The 23286-nt window shown below is 35.6% G+C and overlaps 2 protein-coding genes and 1 pseudogene across 2 annotated transcripts; all 3 read right to left on the minus strand.

The window, feature by feature from the left end:
* Positions 1–6884: 6884 nt before the first annotated feature.
* On the minus strand, positions 6885–7827 carry LOC114710107 (olfactory receptor 8K5-like). Its single transcript, XM_028894190.1, has one exon. The coding sequence runs from the start codon at positions 7824–7826 to the stop codon at positions 6885–6887; it is 942 nt and encodes a 313-aa protein (XP_028750023.1). The 5' UTR covers position 7827.
* A 4606-nt stretch (positions 7828–12433) lies between these two features.
* LOC114710091 lies at positions 12434–13226 on the minus strand (annotated as a pseudogene).
* Positions 13227–15487: 2261 nt separating this feature from the next.
* Positions 15488–16426, minus strand: LOC114710112 (olfactory receptor 8K3-like). The gene has a single exon (XM_028894195.1). The coding sequence runs from the start codon at positions 16424–16426 to the stop codon at positions 15488–15490; it is 939 nt and encodes a 312-aa protein (XP_028750028.1).
* Positions 16427–23286: the final 6860 nt, after the last annotated feature.

Below are 23286 nucleotides of genomic sequence, written 5' to 3' on the forward strand. Positions count from 1 at the left end.
GGCTTACCCAGGCAGCACTATTCTCCCAGCCTCAATATTTAAATTTGTGACAATAAGTTTTATTGATATGCATACATTACTATATACTGAAGATTAAATGATAATTTAAACATATAGTTATTTACCAGGGAAACAAACTTGCTGATATTTTTGCTTTTGCCATGGACTACCTTCGATTTTTCCCAACTATACTTTGATAATGTAGTTGATAGCCAGAAGCTGCCCCAGGCACTTAAATGTATGATAGCAAATCATCTTTATGATTGGAAATAACTATTTTAACTTTTCAACAGACATGATGATTTATTGAGAAATCTCTCATAAACTTGGCCATGGGTAAATATCGCTAATCATAGCATGATGGTGCATTTTCTATAAATACATACACAAGCAAATAATGAGCAGATGATTATCTTTAGGACACTATCTTAAAACTAGTAAATGAAGATATCATTTTAAAAACAGAACTCACAGCCACACAAATACATATTTGAGCAAGAATTCTATATTAAGTAAAATTTGTCTTAAGAGAATTAATAATCATTAGATGAGTCATAAAGTTACCCAAAATAAGAAGAAAATGTTTTCCACATTGAAAGTCATAGGTAAGTTCAGAAACCTGTTTTTAGGAAAATGTTATAACTGAGTTTGTTCACAGATTTTAATAAAATATTTCTAACTTAAGTTCCTGTTGATTATAAAGGCTGGGAATTTAGAATTTGGCCCTTTGTTAGTTGCAAATACTGAGATTATATTCTATATTATAATGTGCATTTTACTATTTCTTTGTTTGATAAGATTTCTTTTTTTTATTCTTCTCTCATAAATTACATCTCAACTAAAATTTCCACTCCCTCCATTACTCCCAGTCCCTCCTCTGACCTCCCTTCTGCTCCAGATTCACACCTGCCTTGTTTCCCTTCAAAAAAAGAAAAGAAAGAAAGAAAAAAAGGAAAGAAAGGAAAGGAAAGAAGAAAAGAGAAGGCCTCCCAGGGGTATCCACCAAACATGACCTAACGAGTTACAATAAGACTAGGTACAAACCCTCATTATCAAGGTTGGATGGGGGAACTCAGTAGGAGGAAAAGGGTCCAAAACAAAGGCAAAAGAGTCAGAGGCCAGCCCCCTCCTTTTCCACTGTTAAGGGTCCCACAAGAGCACCAAGCTACACAACCATAAGATCCATGCAGAGGCCTAGCTCAGATCCCATACTGATCTATGAGGCCTGTTTAGTTGATTTTGCAGGCCATGTTCTCTCCCTCTGTGGGGGTTCCCTGGCTCTGCCTAGTATTTGGCTGTGGGTCTCTGCATCTGTTTCTATAAGTTGCTGGATGACACCCCTCTGATGGTTGGTAGGCTAGTCATCAATCTATGAGTATAGCAGAATATTGTTAGGAATTATTTTATGACTTTTTTCCCAGTTGTGTTTTGTTTTATCCTGGATCTCTCAGCTAGTCTGTCTCTGGTTGAACTGTTAGGCATGGGCTCCCTCTAGTGGCATGGGTTTCAAGTTGGACCAGTCATTGGTCGGTCACTCCCACAAGTTCTGAGCCTTTTCACATCCTGCAGGCAGGACAGATTGTAGGTTGAAGGTTTTGTGGCTGAATTAATGCCCCAGTCCCATTGCTAGGAGCCTTGTCTGGTTATAGAAGAAAGCCAGCTTGGGCTCTGTATCCCCGACTACTAGGAGACTTTGCTAGGGACTGTCCACTGCACTAGGTTTCTACTTTGACTCACCCCCTGAAAAATCCCCAATTCTAATTGTCTCTCCCAATACTCTTCTCTCTCTCTCTGTCCCTTCCACTCACTGCCTGATCTCTCCTATTCCCATTCCTGCCTGCCCCAAGTCCACCCAAAACCTATTCTATTTCCCCTTCCTGTGGAAATTCATGTGTCCTCCATTGATCCTTCCTTGTTATTTAGCTTCTCTGGGTCTGTGGATTATAGCATGATTATCCTTTACTGAACAGCTAATATACACTTATAAGTGAGTACATACCATGTTTGTCTTTCTGGGTCTGGGTTACCACACTCAAGATGACCTTTTCTAGTTCCATCTATTTGCCTACAAATTTCACGATGTCATCATTTTTAATAGCTGAGTAATAATCCGTTGTGTAAATGTACCACATTTTCTTTATCCATTCTGTAGTTAACTTCCTAGGGTTGGAGTTTTCCTTATGCCTAGTGCCTTATGTCATGCTGGATTTGTGGATAGATACTCTCTGAATTTGATATTGTCATGAAATATCTTGTTTATTCATCTACAATGATTGAATATTTTGATTGAATATATTAATCTGGGCTGGTATCTGTGGTCTGCTAGAGTCTGCAGAACATCTGTCAGGGTTTTTCTGGCTTTTAGAGTCTTCATTGAGAAGTCAGGTGTAATTCTTATAGGTCTGCATTTTAATGTTACTTGACCTTTTTCTCTTGCAGTTTTTAATATTCTTTCTTTGTCCTGTATGTTTAGTGTTTTGATTATTATGTGGCTAGATTTATTTTTTCTGGTCCAGTCTATTTGGTTTACTGTATCATTCTTGTACCTTTATAGGCATGTCCTTCTTTAGGTTAGGAAAATTTTCTTCTATTACATTGTTATATATATTTTCTTGGTTTTTGAGCTTGGAATCTTTACCTTCCTCTATTCCTATTATTCTTAGGTTTGATATTTACACTGTGTACCAGATTTCCTGAATGTTTTATGTTAGGATATTTTTTAGCTCTAACATTTTCTTTGGTTGATGAATTTATTTCTTCTTTCATATCTTCAATGCCTTATTTCCCTTCCATCTCTTGAATTCTGTTGGTAATGCTTGCATTTATAGTTTCTGTTCACTTACCGAGATTTTCTCCATTTTCTGAATTCCCTCAGTTTGTGTCTTCTTTATTGTTTCTATTTTGATTTTCATGTCTTGAATATTTTCCTCCACCTGTTTTTTTTTTTTTTTTCTTGGCTTTATGTCACTCTTTAGGGGATTTGTTGATTTCCTCCAGTTTTTTTCTCTTTATTGATTTCATTAAGGGAATTTTTTATCTGCTCTTTAAGAACCTTTATCACCCTCATAAAATTGGTTTTAAGATTTTTTTCTTGTGCTTCTGCTGTGTTGGAATATTCTTGGCCCTCCATAGAGCTATGGCTGGGCTCTGGTAGTAACATAAAGTGCTGATTGTTGTTATTTGTATTTTTACACTTAAGTTTAGGTATCTGGATTTGCAGTGATTATAGCTCTGGATGCCAGTTTCTAGATTTGGCTTTTTTAAATGCCTGTTTTCTTTTTTTAGTTTCTGTTTTCTCTCTGATCTTCTCGATCCCATGGCATATGGTTGAGTAGAGTGTCTCTGCCTGCATTGGAGGCTGTACTTCTGATAGCCTGGATCACCTCTGGTGCAGCAAGTGGTGGCTGCTCAAGTTTGGAGCTGAAGTTCTGGCTATGCATGCTTGTGGCTTCTGAACTGGCTGGAGGTCCTTTGGGTTTCAGGATGTGGGCCTGGCCTCTGGGTAGTAGAAGGTTTCATCCAAAGGTATGGCAATTTTATTGATTTTATAAAGTTTATAAATTTTTTAAAAACACAAAACTTGTTTTCTTTTAATTATTTATTTAATTAATTAATTAATTAAGATAATTAGTTGTAGTTTATGTGCATTAGTATCTGACTTTGTGTTTTAATGTGCATCATGTGAATATGTATGCTTGTGAAGACCAGGAGATGGGATTCCACTAAACTTGGATTTACAAATGGTTGTGAGCCACCATTAAGATGTTTTGAACCAAATCTGGATCTTAAGCAACAACAACAAATACTCTTAATAGCCAAACTAACTCTCCTGCCTCAAGAGATATTTTTAAAATGATAAATCAAACATTTTAACTCATGTTTGACTTTTAAAATAAGAAGGAATATTTAAACAAGAAATAAAAATTGAGACATTGTAAAGGTTATTCCAGGTGAAAGGATTATGGTGAATTAAACTGACAAAATTCAGTCAATGTTGCATAAATAAGAAGCTATAAACAATGTCATAGGAATATGTTACCTCTAAGGATTATATAAAGTGTAGCTATAATAATAGGATATATCCATAATCATTGAGAGAATAGCATTGAAACAAGTAAAATAAAATACAAAGTCAAGATATGGTACAAAAATCAGTAAAAAACACCCCAACAGAGAAAAGGTCAACGACCAATTGTTATATACTTGAATGCTACCAAAATTTCCAAGAGTGAAACAATGCAATCTTTAAAAAATTCCTTCATGACTTTACAGCCTGCCATAGAGATACTTTCACATGCATGAAACATGCCATCACTATTAACAATAGTTAGAAATAGCTCCAGGAGTCCAGTTGGCAAGAGAGAGGAGGGATTATATGAGCAAGAGATATTGAGATCATGACTGAAAAAAGCACAGGGACAAATAGCCAAACTAGAAGAAACACATGAACTGTGAAACAATAGCTGAGGAGCCCCCATGGAACTGGGCCAGGTCCTCTGGATAAGTGAGACAGTTGATTAGCTTGAACTGTTTAGGAGGCTCCCAGGCAGTGGAACCAAGACCTGTCCTTGGTTCATGAGCTGGCTTTTTGGAACCTAGGGCCTATGCTGAGACAATTTGCTCAGCCTTGGTGTATGGAGGATAGGAATGGACCTGCCTCAATTGGATGTACCAGGCTGAACTGACTCCCCAGGGGAAGACCTTGCCTTGGAGGAGGTGGGAATGGGGGGGGATTGGGGGCAGAAAGCTGGGGTTGGGAGGAGGGAGGACAGGGGAATCTGTGGCTGATATGTAAAATTAAATTAATTATAAAATAAAAATATCTAAAAAAGAAATAGAACCAGCCTAGAAGCTAAATAGGATGAATGAATAAGGACAAATATACATAATTAAATTTTATTATCCAAAAAGGAAAATGAAATTATTAAAGTTTGAGGGAAATTAACAGACTAGTTATTATTATATTATTGAAGTGTCTCTCTGACTTAGTAAGAAAAACATTGCATTTTCTATCTTATGTAAAATTGTGGTTATTCATGCTTATATTTATGTATTTATATAAATGTGAGTAGGCCTAGAAACTAGAAAGTAGATCCCGAGATGGGAACAGAGTGATTTATGGAAAAGAGGTAAGGAGAATAATAGCATCTCCAAGACATTAACAAAGAAATTACACGACTAGAGATGAAGGGGATCACACTGGAGAGAGGTAGGGATACAGAGGAGAGTAACTAGGGAAGAAGATAAATCCAAACAAATTGTATATAAGCATGCCACAGTGAAACCTGTTATCTGTGTGCTAATTAAGATATACTTAAAACAATAACACTAATTTATTTCAAGAAACACAAACAAGAGAATACTTGCATCATGTTTTATGAGAACAGAATCACCCTAACACCAACAAATTTTCTGCAAGAAAATATAGATGCCAGCCAATATTTTTGATGATTATTAAAAGTTGATGATCCTACACACATGCATATACTAGCAGCACTCAGTGGATTCATTGGGTTTGGAAAAACATGTGTGAGTTTCTAAAAGAAAAGGGGCAAATAAGAAAGGAGTTGGAAGGTAGTGAGTGGCGGTGCATTTGATCTTAAAATAATATATGCATATATTAAGATAAACATACAGGTAGCATTATACATATTGGATACTTTATATTTAGGGATATATGTGTATATATATTTACATATATCCTTGTGATAACAATCAATGAAGAAAAGAGGAAATGAATTTTAAGGAGAGTATAAAGAGTTATGGGAGGATGTAGAGGGAAGAAAGAGAAGAGAGAAATGTTGTAATTAAATTATAAGCTCCAAAATAAAGAAAAGAAATTCTCAAACAATAAATGTTTTAAAAGAAGATATCAATAAAATGTTAACACAAAAGTTTTAAGAACATTTTAAAGAAGATCACAAGGCATAATAAACATAGGGGGTATTCTGTTAGTGGAATATAAAGATATTCCCATTGAAATGAAAAGAAGTATCACCAAATATATAATAAAAAGAAACTCTTTTAGACTCATACAAGATGTGCAGATTGCTGCAACCACTGTGGACATACAAAACAGAGAATATTAAATATTTTATTTGAAAATCATAACATAATCTTGCATTCCTCTGAGTACACAGCTATGAAGTCACTGTCTCATAAACCATAACCTGATAAAAATAACTCACTCCATATTAATTTCAGCAATGGACATCTATGCACATGCATAATGATTATTATTCAACTTTAACAAAGAAAGTAGAAACTTCAGTTTGTGATAACAAAGGTTAGCCTATAGGAGATCTTGCTAATGAAGATAAGACTCTGAACAAAACGTACTACATGATCCACATGTGCATGTGGAAATTCAAATAATAAACAAATTACTAAAATATGGGAGCAGACAGTAAAAAATATACATGGCAGAGTACAGAGTGTCAGGTACAATGGATATTCTAGAGAGCTAAGATATAGCTTGAGTATTGTAGACAACAGAATACTAAATTTCACAAAAAGAATTCATGCACAATTATACAATTAACAATGTATGGAATGAATGAGCTAAATTTATGAATATATGTGTATATACATACACATATAAATATATGCATGCAATAACAATTAAAAATAGACAATGAATTTGAAGGATAGTGGAGACGGGTAAATGAGAGGGTTTAGAGGAAGGAATGGGAAATCTCACAAAAAATTAAAAATCTTCTAAAAAATGGATAGAATAAGAAATAAATGAAAAAACTATGCTGATAAGAAAGATAAAGAATGTGATAAAAATCCAAGTTGTCTTAATGATAAGCAAAAACAAAAGAATATTGCAAAACAGAATTTGCCTTTTTATAATTTATTGTAATGACATATAATACTGGATATTAAGTGTTAATTTTAAATTGATTCTTTAATACCCTGTAGAGGGCATTTTTTACCTCCTTGTTCCTTAAACTGTATATCAAGGGGTTAAGCATGGGGATTACTAAGGTATAAAATACAGAGGCTAGTTTATCATTCTCTAAGGAGTGAGTGGATTTAGGCTGCAAGTACATAAAGAGTAGAGTTCCATAGAACACCACAACCACTGTCAGATGAGACCCACAGGTAGAAAAAGCTTTTTTCCTGCCTTCTGCAGAATGCATTCGACATATGGCTAGCAGAATCAGAATGTAAGATCCAAGGACTACCAGAAGAGAGGAGATCAAATTCAATGCTGAAAATAATATGATCAACAATTGTATTTCTTGAGCATTTGAGCACAGCATAGGTAACAAGAAAACATCATCACAGTAGAAATGGCTGATGATGTTAGAGCCACAGAAAGTTAGTGTGAAAATCTTACTGGTGAACAGCAGAGCCTGGAAGGTGCTGTAGAGGTATGGAATGCCCACAAGCACATGGCAAAGTCTCTGAGACATGATGACATTGTAGAGCAAAGGGTTGCAGATGGCTACATAGCGGTCATAGGCCATTGCGGACAAGATAAAGAGTTCACTGATAATGAACATGAGGAAGAATGACAACTGTATGGCACATGCATAGAATGAAATGGTTTTTTGATCCTCAAGAAAACCCGCCAGCATTTTGGGACAGATTACAGTGGAATTCCCAAGATCAATGAAAGCCAAGTGTCTGATGAAGAAGTACATGGGTGTGCATAGCTGAGAGTCCAGCTTGGTCAAAATGATCATGCCCAGGTTGCTCACCACGGTGACAGCATAGATGATGAAGAAGACTCCGAACAAAGGGAGTTGAAGTTCAGTGCTCTGTGTGATTCCCATCAAGATGAACTCAGGCAGTGAGGTTGTATTCTTTTGCCCCATTTTATCCAATTATGTCCTCTAGAAAAAGCAAACATAGTTTTCAATTTTTATTAAGTTGTATTTCTAGGACGAACAGCTGCTTTGTAAATAACAGGTCACAAACAAAATTTGTACGTGATCTTTTAAATGAACGTATACACTATTCTACTTTGCAAGTGAAGTTTTCCAGAAGACATATACTGATGTACAATAAATTTACATATCATTATTTTTAATCACACATACTTGTCAAACATGGATATTAATATTCAAATGTTACTTTATACAAAGAGCTTGGTTTGTTAGAATGAATCTTCATTTTGTCTGAATTTTGTATGGAATTCTGTGTTCTTGAAGAGTAAGACTATGATAAAATGAAACAATCTTCTTGACATAGTTTCTTAAATATTTCTAAGTTTTGGGAGACATTGAAATAGAAATACATAATTGGATATTTTTATAAATATTCCCAAAATAAATGTATTTTGCCCAGAGTCAAGTGTGCTCATTTTAATATTCTATGACAATTTCCCCCTATTTTGCTCATGCTATTACGGGTGCATTGATGAGTTGGACTGCACTATTATCTGGAATTTCATAATGATGAATTGAAATTAATTCATCATAATTTCATCATAATGATGAAAAGAAATTATTATTGAATGCAATTATCATTCAATAATAATTTCTAGTCTGTTAGAGAAAAGTCATCTGAAAACAGCACAATATATGGAATTGTGCTTGATATTGTATGAATAAAATATCTTGCTAATAGATATTGTGTGTGTGCTCCAATGAGATTTAGGTATTGGTTGCTTGTATCTCAACTTGCACTTATAATTTATTTTTGTTCTTCTCAATAGATTATTCATTTATTTTAAGCTTCCAGATACAATGTTTGGATACATTCCTGCTAAAATATTAGTATTCAAATATTTTCTTTGTATATTTTTGCACAATTATTTTATAGCACAATATAGAAGTGGCAGGGACTTAGGAAATATTTACTTAGCTTTTTTTTACAATATGTACTACTTTTTACTTACTAATACAACTGAATGAGGGAATATTTATAAAGTTAGCCATCGTGATTGAATATATTTCAGTGGTATTTCCTCTTCATTTAATAAATTTGCACAATAAGCTGAGAAGCATATTATTTCTTTGAGAGAAGATAGTGAAAGTACATTAGCCCATTTCACCCCATTACTTCCCTGTATTGGTTCAGTCCTGGTCACTGAGAACCTTCACCATTGTCAGCATGGTTTCCCACTGTAGAAGTAATCAAGAGTTTCATGCTCAGTCAAGTAAAATGAGAGTAGGCTTGTCAACATGGGCAGCACTAGTGTTAACCTACTAGCTGCTATCCAAGCATCATTGCTAAATAAAAAATGTTTAGTACATAAAATATTTTATGGAAATGTTCATATTAAAAAATTCTTTTACACATGCATCCTTTTCAGTAGGAAATTTTATCAAGTATAGATTTCTTGTTTGTATTATTTGTGTTGTGAATTTATATCTACTCTTAAGCAAAGTCAGTTTATTTTAAATGTAAAAATAGCATTTTGTTGTTTATCATTATATAGGATTCACACCAGAACTTAATTTTTCTTTATATCTAAACCAAATATAATGTGCCATTCTATTTTGCTTCTAAAAATAATTATTTTACTATTTTTAATGTGTGAGGTGATTGATGAATTGTTGATGTATCTCTCACTACTCCTCATAAATATAGTGGATCTGGGAGATCTGTTCAAATGACAAAATTTAATGTCCTACATCTGCAATGCAACTCCATAGGAAACACAAGTGAATGCACTGTTTGCCATGTGTTTCAAGGGATCAAATAGTGCCAATAGCAAGAGGCCAGAAATGTTATGAACACATTTGCATGCTGGAGTCTATACTAAATACAATAAATCACTTACCTTCCACAAAAGGATCAAATTCTCATATTCTAAATCACCTGTATTTTCTCTTTCAGTAGCAAGAATTTATGGTTTTTGTTGCTCTTTCTCATGTTCCCTGGGGAAATATCATGAATTTATTCAGATGATCACATCTGGATCATCTTAGACACTTAATATTTTGTTGTGTCTTTCTAATTGTCTGAGACACCCTGTGTGCTCTCCAAGGGGAATATAGAGATAACTGTGGAGAAGCAGACAGACAATATAAATAACCTGTGAATCCCACAGAGACCTGAATAACTTAAATAATTTATTCATTTATTTAAAGGGCATCAATTATTAATGTCATCATGGGAAATAATTTGAAATGTGCTTTAACCCTTTAAAAGTGGAACACTTTCAAAATCATGATATAATTATGCATGCATTATTGCTGTCACATAAGAAGTCTTCCTTTTAGACTATTACTTTGGGAAACATTTGAGAGACATTAGACTTATTGTTCAACCTACATTTATGAGTTAGATGTTACAATTCCTAAAGACACCCAGCTGTGTCCTTCTGAAAGCCATATTATAACAGCTAAAATATTTGATGTGAGGTTTTCCTTGTGAGATTGAGACAAATATGTCTGTCCTTTGTAGCCTATTGCAATGCAACATGCTATTGCAATGAGGACCCAATTGTTGTACACCCTGAGTAAAGGCATGGGTCCCTTGGGATAATAGACATTGCCATGATACCAATATTAATTGCTGAGGTGACTTCAATATGCATAAGAATTAAGGTGCATTTACATGTAATGAAATATAAATCATATAAATTGATGTTTTAAAAGCTATATGCTCTTTGAACTTACTGTGCAAAACCTAAATCAATACACAGAATATTTTCAACACCAAAAAATTTCCTCCATGTCCTAGATTATATCCATGTTTTGCAAATTTGTTTCATCTTTAAATTTCCAAATCTTTTCTCAGATTCAAGTACTGATCAACTTTTTATATATAGATATTACATGCCATATAAGTAGAGAAAATAAAAGGTCTAGTCTTTCAATAATGTGTTTCCTTCTTAAGTTAATCCTTTTAAAGTTTTGCTATATTACATTATTGCATAAATTTACTGCATCTTTACTTTTTGTCTTTGATAAGATCCTTTACCTATACAATATATACTTATTGCAGTTTCTCCTTTCTTATCCTAGTTCCTCATCCTAGTTCCTCCTGCCACTCCTGTTATCCAGATCCACTCCCTTTCTTTTTTATGTAAAACTGTATTTGACCAAAATGTAGAAAAAGTAGTATTATCACATATGATACAATTGCAAGAATCTTAAACAGAGTAGGTTTTATTCAATTGCACAGTTTGCTAAAAGTTCATCTCCCTGGTAGTATGATGCTTAATAAATAGGAGTGTGGGGCAGGGGTTCAGATAAGCTAGAAGCAGGGCGATTTTCAGTCAGAACTGTAAAATGGAGTTGTCTCCACACTGTTAGGGAATGTGGAATGTTTTAGTCTGATATGTTAACTGAGAAAGCAAAACTACAACAGAGCCCAAAAAAAATGTGCACCCTACAGAATACTCCACATTCAGTTCAATCATGAGTATCTTGGTCTTTTATTAGTGTCACTTCTGAAGGAATTCAAGTCTTGGTAAAGTCAGGCTTCCATTTGTTGTTCCCTGAGCAATGGAGATGAAGTTAAACCACTTCCTTTTTCTATCCATTTGCTGCTGGAGGAACCTTTTGTGGCCTAACATTTGTTATTAGAACAGCCTCCTCAATGTATTGATGGCTAGCAGTCTTTTTGTTTATTATCTGAGACAGGATCTCACTATGTAGCCCTGAATGGCTTGTAACTTACTCTGTAGATCAGGTCAGCTTTAAACTCACAAGAGATCCACCTGCCTCTGTCTACTGAGCACTGGTAATAAAACTGTGCACCACGGTGCCTGACTTTGCTAGCAGTCTTTGACATGACTGATCTGAAAAAGATTGGACTCTGCTATATTCCTTGCTGAGCATGTAATTAGACCACAGCAGATAAGTCCTTGGATAAGACACTTGCTCCTCAGAGAACAATTTTGGAGTGAAAGGAAAACACACATGGAACAGAATCAAGGATCTATCAGAAGACATGTGGGCAATCACCCTAGCATCCTCACTTGGAATGCTTAAAATTTGTTCTGCACAGTGGGATGTGGAGACAACTCAGCATGATCAGGACAGTCTAGCTATGACTTGACTTCCCATATTAGCCTCTTCTTAATTTTTCCTCTATGTGGAAAATTCTTACACTTTTTCTTGTGACAACTCCCAGCCTCCCATAACTTCCCCAACAGCGATCAGATACTATCAGATACTTGAGCCTGTGTTTGAAAGTGTAGGGCTGACTAATTCCCAGGAACCAAAGGCCCTCAGCTTTAAGCAACTGCACTAAGTGAGAAATTCCCCACATATTTTAGGAATAAATGCAATTTAAGAACAAGACTAGCTGAAGGAGCCTCTGACATTTAAAAGAAAAAGGAAAGACACTTAATTGGTGCTCAAAGCTTGTCTGATACGAAATATTTGGTCATGAATTCATTGTCTGTTAAGCATTTCCAGCAAGGTGGAAACACAGTAACATGAGGAACTTCTTACAAGACAGGATGACACGGCACACTCTCTGGAGTCCTGTTGGTGTTGGAACAGGACTCTTCTGGTTTGGGTTATATACAGTTAAGTTTGTTTAATGTGTGATCCAGAGTCTGATGTAAGCCCACATTCTCTTCTTTGGCCTGGACAAGCTTTTCTTCCAGGTCATCTATTGTCTTCTCCAGTTTGGAACCTGTCCTCTGCAAACTCAGCTCGGGTCTCAGTCTCCTTCAGTTTGTCAGACAGAAGTTTAATTTCTTCTTCATAGTTATCCTCCTTTTCAGAATACTTTTCAGAAATAGCCTCTAGTGACTTGAGGTTGTTAGTGACATTCTTGAGTTCCCTCTTCCAGGTGCACACTTTAGTTTGGACACCTCTGCACACTCCTCTGCTCTCCTCAGCTTGCCCTCCAGGCGCTACCTCTTAGGACTTGAGGTCAACCTCCTTGGCTATGTGCTTGGCCTCTTATAGCTGCGTCTCCTGGATCTCCACCTTCTCATCTTTCATGGCTCGGTTCTCTATCACCTTCATCTCTCTCTCTCTCTCTCTCTCTCTCTCTCTCTCTCTCTCTCTCTCTCTCTCTCTCTCTCTCTCTCTCTCTCTCTCTCATCTGCAGCCTTCTCTGCCTCCTCTAGCTTCTGCAGGGCTGTGGCCAGCAGTCACTCCTCAGCGTGGTCCAGCTCCTCCTCCAACAGCTGGATGCGGCAGTTGAGCAGCCACAACTCCTTCAGCTTTCTAGTGCTGCTCGCTTTTGGCTTCCAGTTGGTGCTGCATGCCCTGCACGTGGTCCTCTGCGTTGTACCTCTGCTGCTGCTGTAGGGCCTGGATTTTTAGCTTCACTGCCTCCAGTGAGTTGAGGCCCACCATGATGTGCTCCGCTGGGCTCCCGCGACACTGGGCGGCTACGCCTAGGCCAGCGAGCCATGGCCACCCTGGGGGATCCACTCCTTTTTTGTCTTTCATAAAAATAATAGGCTTCTAAGAGATAACAACAAAATATAACAATATAAAATATAGAAATAAAAAAAACATCGCAACGATATTGGACAAGGCAAACCAGCAGAAGAAAAAGAACCCAAGAGAACACACAGGGATCAGGGACCCATTTCTTCACACACTTAAGAGTCTCATTAAAAACACTAAACTCAAAGCCATAACATATACATAGAAGACCTGGTGAAGACCTCTGCATGCATGGTGCTTACAGCTTTAGTCTCTGTGAGTTCTTGAGCTTTGCTCAGTTGATTTAGAGGGCCATGTTCTCCTGTTGTCCTCTATTTTCTCTGGCTCTTACATTCTGCTTTCTCTTCTGCAGGGTTCTCTGAGCTCTGGGGGAGGGATTTTATAAAGACATCCCATTTAGAATTGAGAATTCTAAGCTCTCTCTCTCTCTCTCTCTCTCTCTCTCTCTCTCTCTCTCTCTCTCTCTCTCTCTCTCTCTCTCCTGTCTGGATGTGGATCTCTGTATTTGTCCTATCTGCTGCAGGAGGAAGCTTGTCTGATGATGGCTGAAAAAAGGCATTGATATATGAGTACAGAAGAACATCATTAGGAGTAATTTTTATCACTACTTTTCTTTTTAATAACAGTAGTATTTGGTCTATAGCCATGAATCTGGATGCCCTCTCCTATCACAGAGGGCAGGAGAGTGTTAGCTCAAGTCTTGGGACAGGGAGACACCTGGAATGTCACAGATACTTTAGTTCAGGCTCAGGTCCCATATCTTTAGCATCAGCTCAAGTCTGCACTTCCAAGATACTGTGGCACTTTAAATCTCAAAATGTACTTCCTGCCCTGTGTGTGACTCCTGACTGTCAAATCTGTAGCCTTATTTTTCGGGCTACAGAGTCAAATTATTTTCTGTAATCCTAACTAGTCAGAAATTATTTTCTCAAATTGAGATCAGGAATGGGTGCAAAGAATTAATCATTAATCAATAATTGCCAGCTAGCAATGATTGAGCTATTTTGTATTTAGGACCTAGCCAGACAGTTCAGTGTGTCCTTGTGAACTAAAGATTGATTTTTCTGAGAATGTTTATCTTAAAGATCATTAACAAGGCATCTGGTCTAATCTAAAACTATTTTGAAGCTTAGTACTAATTAATGGCACATAAGAAACCTGTGGCTGTGTTTCTTAGCATTAAGATCAAAGAATTTAAACGAGCCTGGCTCTTGGACTCAAATATTTTCCTAAATCATAAATCTGAGCTGTGATCTGAAGCAGCTCCTAAGTGGGACTCATAAGCCCTGACTATGTAGCATTTCCTTGTATTCATTTTTATTCATCAAAATTTTCATTACCAACTTAGACAGTACAGTTTAAGGAGGAGTCATCTTCCTGAAAATCCACAGATATAAATGCCCAGTAGATTGGGATGTTTTTATGATATAAACATACTACAATATAGGCAGTGGGAGACACTCCATAGTAACACACTTCATAACAGATGCCAGAGAAAGATTGTAGCAGCAAATATGTAGAAGGACAACAGAATCAAAAAAACATTCTGGAGTCTGTAGATTCATGGCCTTGCTTAATGAGTTTTATATCCATCAGAGAGTTTTTCTTCTGGTGGGCTGACACCCTGAACCCCAATTTCCACCTTTGTTCCTCTGATATGGCAGAGAACCAATGATCCTTTGGATAGTAATGGGAGCCAGGCATGGTGGTGTACATTTTTAATTTTAGCATTGATGAGAGAGAGGCACATGGACCTCAATGAGTTCAAGACCAGAGTGGTTTATGTAAAGAATTATAGGCCAGTGAGGGCCATATTAGTAATAACATAAAATACAAAAGTAAAAATGGGATATGCACAGGCTGTATCTCATTTTCATTTTAGTTCTTATTTATCTGGTAACTAATGAAAATTAAATTATTCCTTATACTAGATCATTCCTTTATTAAACTTATGAAGTTTCTTAGAAAATTTAACAAATTTCAATTAAAAGTATATTTTCTATGTTTAATTTATTTATTTAGAACAACCAAAATGGGTGAAAAATTTTAAGACACTAGATGAGTACATGTTGGATGATTTCTCTTTGCTTCCTATTAAGCTATATACACACATAGAAATGAAAATGCCTATATTAAAATTTATAGGATTCATTTTATGTAAAACATTAAGAAAAAACATTACATAATATTTTCCACAACCTTTGTAGGGCACATTTTACATCTTTGTTCCTTAGACTATAGATCAAGGGATTCAACATGGGGATAACCAGGGTATAAAAGATGGATGCCACCTTATCAGTGTCAAAGGAGTGACTTGACTTAGGCTGCACATACATAAATATCAACGTCCCATAGAAGACGATGACCACTGTCAAGTGGGACCCACAGGTAGACAAAGCTTTCTGCCTTCCTTCAGCTGAATTCATCCTAAAAATGGCTATAAGAATGAGTAGGTAAGAAAATAGGAGGACCACAAGAGAGGAAACCAAATTAAACCCTGCTGAAATCAAAATTATAATTTCAATTTCATGTGTATTTGAGCAGAGCAATGATATTAAAGGGAGACTATCACAGAAGTGACTAATGATCTTGTAGCCACAAAAGGGTAGAGCAAAAATTTTTATAGTGATTAGAAGAGAAATAATTACACTATAGAAATAAGGAACTGCCACTAGCATCCAACATACCCTCTGTGACATGATGACAGTGTAGAGCAGAGGCTTACAGATGGCCACGTAGCGATCATAGGACATTGCAGACAGAATAAAAAGTTCACAAATGATGAACACAAGGAAGAAAGTTAGCTGTGTTGCACAAAGATGATTAGTGATTGTATTTTGATCCACAACAAAATTTACCAGCATTTTGGGTCCAACAGCTGTAGAATAACCAAGATCAGTGATAGCCAGGTGTCTGAGAAAGAAGTACATTGGTGTTTGCAGCCGGGGATCCATTATGGTGAGAATGATCATGCCCATGTTGCCAACCAATGAGATCAGATAGATGATGAGGAACAATCCGAACAATGGGGCCTGTAGCTCAGGACGGTCATTGATGCCCAGCAGGATGAATTCAGCCACCACTGTGAGGTTGGGTGTCTCCATCTGGCCTTATAGCTAACTGATGTTCTGGATTGATACATCAGTCCATCCAATAACTTTTCTGCATTATCTTCTGGGAAAATCTGTAACAAATGTTAATTAGACACCTCTGAAATTTCCAGTTATGTTATTTGAAAATGACAATATTTTTACTAATAAAAATTTTAACTAGAATTTAAGAGAGACAGAGATAGATTAGGGGTTTTAAGTTAAGTTTTATTTAAATAATGCAGTACTAACTCAGGGCATAATTGCATTGTCTTTGTCAGAAGTGAGACAAGATATAAATAGAAAATGACATTTAAAAGTAGAATCAATGTTATGAATTTTGTAGTTTCATATATAATTATTATTGTACTATTTTAAAGTTTTCAGCTAGTTGTTTTTATAAAGTCAATGTTATAGTGGGTCTTATAAATTGCTTTTAGTAATATGATTAAATAATTATTTTGATGTTATAAAAATAGCAAACCTCAAATTTATAAAGCATGTAGGAACTATTATGTAAAGAAAAGTACCATGAAGCCTTTATTCCAGAATATGTTATAACCCGGATACACTGGATAAATGTTGGACAGTGTCTGAATGAGGAAACAGAGCAGTGACTGCAGTGATAGCTCAGCAATCAGGAGCAACCGCTGACCCTGCAGAGGATCCAGGTCTCACTCACAGCACCCATGTGGCAGCTTACTTAACTCCTATTGCCAGGTTTCTTATGCTCTCTTTTTGCCTCTGAAGGCACCAGGCATGCACATGGTGCACATCCATCAATGCAGCCAATTATTTAGCTATAATAAATAAATAAATAAATAAATAAATAAATAGTAAATAAATAAAATTTAAAATAAGAAAACAGATCATAGGGTCAGAGTAAACATCAGAGTGGATATTAAGTGTCTTTGTGTGAAAATAAAAGTCTGTTATATTTTGATTTTTAATAATTGTGTCTTGACTAGAAAAGTTTAGAAAATGTGTATAAGACACACATATATAATGTGTATAATGTTTATACATTAGTATTTTCAGTGCTATATCTTGTTACAATCCTAACAAAGGGTTATTTTGGCAAAAATGCTGGTTTCTAAAGCTCATTACACTTATGGATATATAAACAGCATGTCCTTGAAAGTCTTCTGAGAGGAGGAAGGCATATATCTACAAACTTGTCTCCCATTTTAAAGCTTTTGTGAGTACCAACACTGCCTTAAGAGACAAATGAGTCCTACACAGATATGATAACTGTTAATAAAAATGGTAGAGAAAAGTCTCTAAATTAACTGTGAGGAATATAAAATCATATACTTTGTTACATTAAACATACAACTCATTAATTATGACTTGCAAGTACATTAATTGAAATATTGCTTATGATGTTGAGACCTCATTATGTCTTACCAGCTTGCCAGAATATGTCTTCCTCACATGAGAAGTACAGAAATTTAAATCAGATGAAATTATCAGATAGCTATAGTAAATATTAAAAACCATAAATTTATTCTTATTTTTCTTCATCTTTTTTCTACAATCATCAAATGCTATAAAGTATAATGTGTGTTGTCAATAAAACTTTTCTATATATCAGATAATGAAAAGACATTCTTTTAGAGTTCTATAAAAGGAACATAATTTTCTTATAATGTTGTCTATTGTTTTTAGATTTTTTTTCCTGGAGCCTGTCACATTCCACTAGAATGGAAGAACATTCTTGACACTGCATCATGGACATACGTCTGAGTACTTCAATACATTCATTTTCATAATCATGTTCTTTATGGGAAAACATGAGCATTCCCATTTTACTTTTTTTTTTTTTTTTTTTTTTTTTTTTTTTTTTCGAGAAGTTTCTCTGTGTAGCTTTGCTTTCTGAACTCACTTGTAGCCAGGTGCTCGAACTCACGGAGATCCGCCTGGCTCTGCCTCCCGAGTGCTGGGATTAAAGGCGTGCGCCACGACCGCCCGGCCATTTTACTTTTAAATGTCGTGGAAGAATTGGATTTGTACATATACTTAAATAATATTTGAAGCCTAGATTGTTTTTCAAAAGATCAAAAAGAAAATCTAAGGAAATCCAATGTCTAAATATTTGGACTTTCAAAAGAAAGCTTGTACCTCTGCAGCTGTGTGATTCTGCCGTTAAAAATACTAATGACATATCTTTTCAGCAGCGCTTCATTGGGTCTGTTTCTTTTCTGTTAGAGATAAAGTTAGTTATATAAAACTTAATCATTGAAAGCAATACCATGATTTTTAAAAGACTCTTATGGGCATATAGCTTGTTCACCCACACTATAATATTAAATTATAAATGTAACCAAAAAAATGTGGGAAGCTATTTATATGCAAGCATTGAAGAGTGATAGGAATCTTTGAAAGAATCATGAATGTATCTAGCATAAGTCCTCATAGAAACATTCTGCTTATTACCTACAACGACATCTATGAAGTTTCTGTCTGGCTCTGGCATGTCATCCTTACACTACTAAGAGCCATTTATGAATTTATGTATTTTAATCTTTGGAGAATTGATGCTTACTAAAGAAATGCCATGCAATTAGTTGCATGTCCCTAAAGTATTTGAGTTTGAAAATACTTAGGTTTTGCTCACGGGTTGTTAGTCAGGAACATTAATTGCAGGTGATTCATTTAAGGATCTTCAGCAAACAGGATTCAAACTGACTCTCTCCCTATGTGTCTCTCTATCCCTCTGAGTCTCTGTCTCTACGTGCATTTCTCTATGTGTATGTGTATGTCATATGGAGACTAAGAAATTCCCCAGAATGACTATGAAATACAAGTGGGTCTAATCTTAGACTAAAGCTTAAAAACCTTAATGGCCACAGTTTGATGGCAGGCCAAGAGGTTCCACTGTAATTGTGTGTGTGTGTGTGTGTGTGTGTGTGTGTGTGTGTGTGTGTGTGTGTATGGAAGACATATACATCATTTTATTATAAATATAGTTACATTTGTTTCCCTCTTTCTCTTTCCTCCCCCTAGTTTTCCTATGAACACATCCCTTGTTCCTGTTCAAATTCATAGACTTTATTTTTAATTGTTTTTTAAAATTTTACACGCAGACACACACACACATTCCTAAGTATGTAAACATATATATATATATATATATATATATATATATATATATATTTCCATATGTGTATCTGTCTGTTTGTCTCTGTCTCTGTCTCTGTCTCTCTCTGTCTCTCTGTGTGTGTGTGTGTGTGTGTGTGTGTGTGTGTGTGTGTAAATACAACTTGCTCAGCCCAAATAATGTTACTTGTATGCATGCGTTTTAAAGGCTGGCCACTTGTTTTTGGGTAACCAGTTTGGGAGGTCTATCGTGTGAAGACTGCATCTCCTACTCTTAGAATTCCTCAGTTGCCTGTAGCTCCATGTCCATAGTTGAGGCCATAATAGATTTCTCTATGCCTATTTATTTTTTACATGGACTCATCAATCGATCTTTTTAAGCACTAGTATAAATAACAGTCATTGACTATTGGGACATTCTTTAGGTCTGTCAAATTCATACATAAAATTAGACATTACAATCAAACAATTAATAACTGGAAATTATATCCACCTCCTTAAATCATATTTTCATTATAAATGAAGGCATTATAAGGTCATAATTCTGGCTCGTGTAATTCAGCCATCCCATGAATGAATGGAAACACACTGATGCCTTTTACAGTTGAAAAGGAAGGCATTAAGTGATGTGTCCTACACAGATATTCAATACACAAAACTAACTAATAAACTAAACTTCATACTGGGACATTTCATTTTATTTCTTCTCATTTGATCTTTGAAATTTTATAGGGGCAAAGAGAGTGCCTTATAAAAAAATCCACATATTTAGATCTTACTTATTTCTCTATTTAACTACACTATACCATTTAACAGGAAAATCAATAAATTTACATTTAAGGAATCTCTTAATAGGTGATGTCTAACTAAATAAATATTGTCATATTTTCTAATTTTATTATTATTATTTTATTATATATTTTTTTTCTTTTTGGGCTACTATCTTTGGATTTGTTGGTTGTCTAGAATGTAGTTATGGATTCTGCAGGTTTATTAATGTGGCAGTTTTAAGCTCTCTTTCAAGATCCATAGCTTCACCTGCACTGGATAGCTGGTCAAGTCTCAATACCAGGCATGATTTTCCTCTTGTTCAGTGGATTTTAAGTCCAATTAGAGAGCTGTTGGTTACTGTCAAAGTGTGCAAACTAATATTGCACTCTTGGGGTATCGTTTCATTCTCTTCGTTGTTGTGCCTTATAAGCATCATAGCTGGGTATGAGTTTTGGTTGACTTCCCACTTTGAAAGCTTGCATGGTGTCTCCTGGGGAAAGCTAGTCATCAGATAGGAAGCATTCAGGTCATTTCCAGCACAGGCCCTCTGGATCTGAGTCCATATTATCTTTAGAAATATGAAATTGCCTTTATTAAGTTTAGGTATGTTCCCTGTATTCCTGATCACTCCAAGACCTTTATCATGAAGGGGTGTTGGATTTTGTCAAATGCCCTTTTCTGCATCTACTGAGATGATCATGTGGTTTTTTTTCTTTGAGTTTGTTTATATGTTGTATTACATTGACGGACTTTCGTATGTTTTACTACCCTTGCATCCCTGTGATGAAGCCTATTTGATCATGGTGGATAATTGTTTTGATGTGTTCTTGGAGTCTGTTTGCCAGTATTTTATTGAGTATTTTTGCATCAATGTTCATGAGGGAGATCGGTCTGTAGTTCTCTTTCTTTGTTGTATCATTGTTTGGTTTAGGAATCAGGGTAACATCAAGCCAACGGCCAACATCAAATTAATTGGAGAGAAACTCAAAGTGATTCCACTAAAATCAGGAACGAGGCAAGGCTGTCCACTCTCCCCATACTTATTCAATATAGTACTTGAAGATCTAGACAGAGCAATAAGACAACATAAGGAGATTAAGGGGATACAAATTGGAAAGGAAGAAGTCAAGCTTTCCCTATTTGCAGATGACATGGTAGTATACTTGAGTGACCCCAAAGATTCGACCAAGGAACTGATACAGCTTATAAACACCTTCAGCAACATAGCAGGGTACAAGATCAACTCAAAAAAATCAGTAGCCCTCCTATATACAATGGACAAAGAAGCTGAAAAGGAAATCAGAGATACATCACCCTTTATAATAGCCACAAATGACATAAAATACCTTGGGGTAACACTAACCAAGCAAGTGAAGGACCTATATAACAAGAACTTTAAATCCCTGAAAAAAGAAATTGAAGAAGATATCAGAAAATGAAAAGATCACCCATGCTCATGGATAGGCAGGATTAACATAGTAAAAATGGCAATTTTACCAAAAGCAATCTATAGATTCAATGCAATCCCCATCAAAGTACCAACACAATTCTTCACAGACCTGGAAACAATAATACTCAACTTCATAAACAAAAAACAAAAAACCCAGGATAGCCAAAAGAATCCTGTACAATAAAACAACCTCTGGAGGCATCATGATCCTGACCTCAAGCTCTACTATAGAGCTACAGTAATAAAAGCAGCATGGTACTGGCATAAAAACCAACATGCGGACCAATGGAATTAAATTGAAAAACCTAACATTAATCCGCACATCTATGAACATATAATTTTTGACAAAGAAGCCAAAACTGTACAATGGAAAAAAGAAAGCATCTTCAACAAATAGTGCTGGCATAACTGGATATCAACGTGTAGAAGGCTGCAAAGAGATCCATATCTGTCACCGTGCAAAAAACTTAAGTCCAAGTGGATCAAAGACCTCAACATAAATCCATACTCTGAACCTGATAGAAGAGAAAGTAGGAAGTAGTCTTGAAAGCATTGGCATAGGAGATCACTTCCTAAATATAACACCAGTAGCACAGACACTGAGAGAAATAATCAATCAATGGGACCTCTTGAAACTGAGAAGCTTTTGTAGAGCAAAGGATACAGTCAACAAGGCAAAGTGACAGGCTACAGAATGGGAAAAGGTCTTCACCAACCCCACATCTGACAGAAACAAGAACTTACCTTCCACCACTAGGGAGCAGTGAAGTGCAATATGAATATGCTACCTGTTTTGGGAGTCTGTAGACATCTCTAATCAACAACTAAAAAGAGGTCTATTCAAGTCTGCTATTGGATTTTTGTTATTGGTATTTGGCTCTTGTGGGGAATACCATCAGTCCAGATGGGGAATTTTCATTTAAACTAATTTCATTTAAACATACAGTACAATTATATATATATATATATATATATATATATATATAATATATATATAATATATATATATATAATAGGTTTTAAGACAAATAGTCATATGATTCCTTATGACGTTTATTAAGACAACGTTCTGTTATTTTACCGTCTCTCATTCCTCTTTAGTTATCTCTTTCTTCCCTCTATAATTAGAGCCCCTCTCCCCTTTCTTGATTTCCCTATCAGATCATGAGTACTATTCTATTGTTATCTTTAGTCTTTGCCTATCCTAACACTGAAATGGTCCCTTTTCAGTTTCTGGTGAGTGAATTTGTATCACATCTGAATACTTGGAGCTAGTAACCACAGATGAGAGAGAACATGCAACACTTGTCTTTCTGGGTCTAGGTTACTTCACTAAGTAAGATCTTGTCTTGTTTGGCTTGGTCATTTCTGTTTTCTATCCATTTACCTGTAATGTTCATGATTTCATTTTTCTTTACACTTGAATAATATTCTGTAGAATATTTATACCACATCTTCATTGTCTATTCATCTGTTGAAAAACATTTGGGTTGTTTCCATTTCCTAGCTTTTGTGAACAGAGCAGCATGAACCTAGCTAAGCAAGTTTCTCTGGA

This window comes from Peromyscus leucopus, chromosome 4 (genome assembly GCF_004664715.2).
Source record: "Peromyscus leucopus breed LL Stock chromosome 4, UCI_PerLeu_2.1, whole genome shotgun sequence".
NCBI classification, from domain to species: domain Eukaryota; kingdom Metazoa; phylum Chordata; class Mammalia; order Rodentia; family Cricetidae; genus Peromyscus; species Peromyscus leucopus.

Coding starts and splice junctions, on each gene's coding strand:
- LOC114710112 (XM_028894195.1), bottom strand. CDS start 16,426: ATGGAGACACCCAACCTCACAGTGGTGGCTGAATTCATCCTGCTGGGC.
- LOC114710107 (XM_028894190.1), bottom strand. CDS start 7,826: ATGGGGCAAAAGAATACAACCTCACTGCCTGAGTTCATCTTGATGGGA.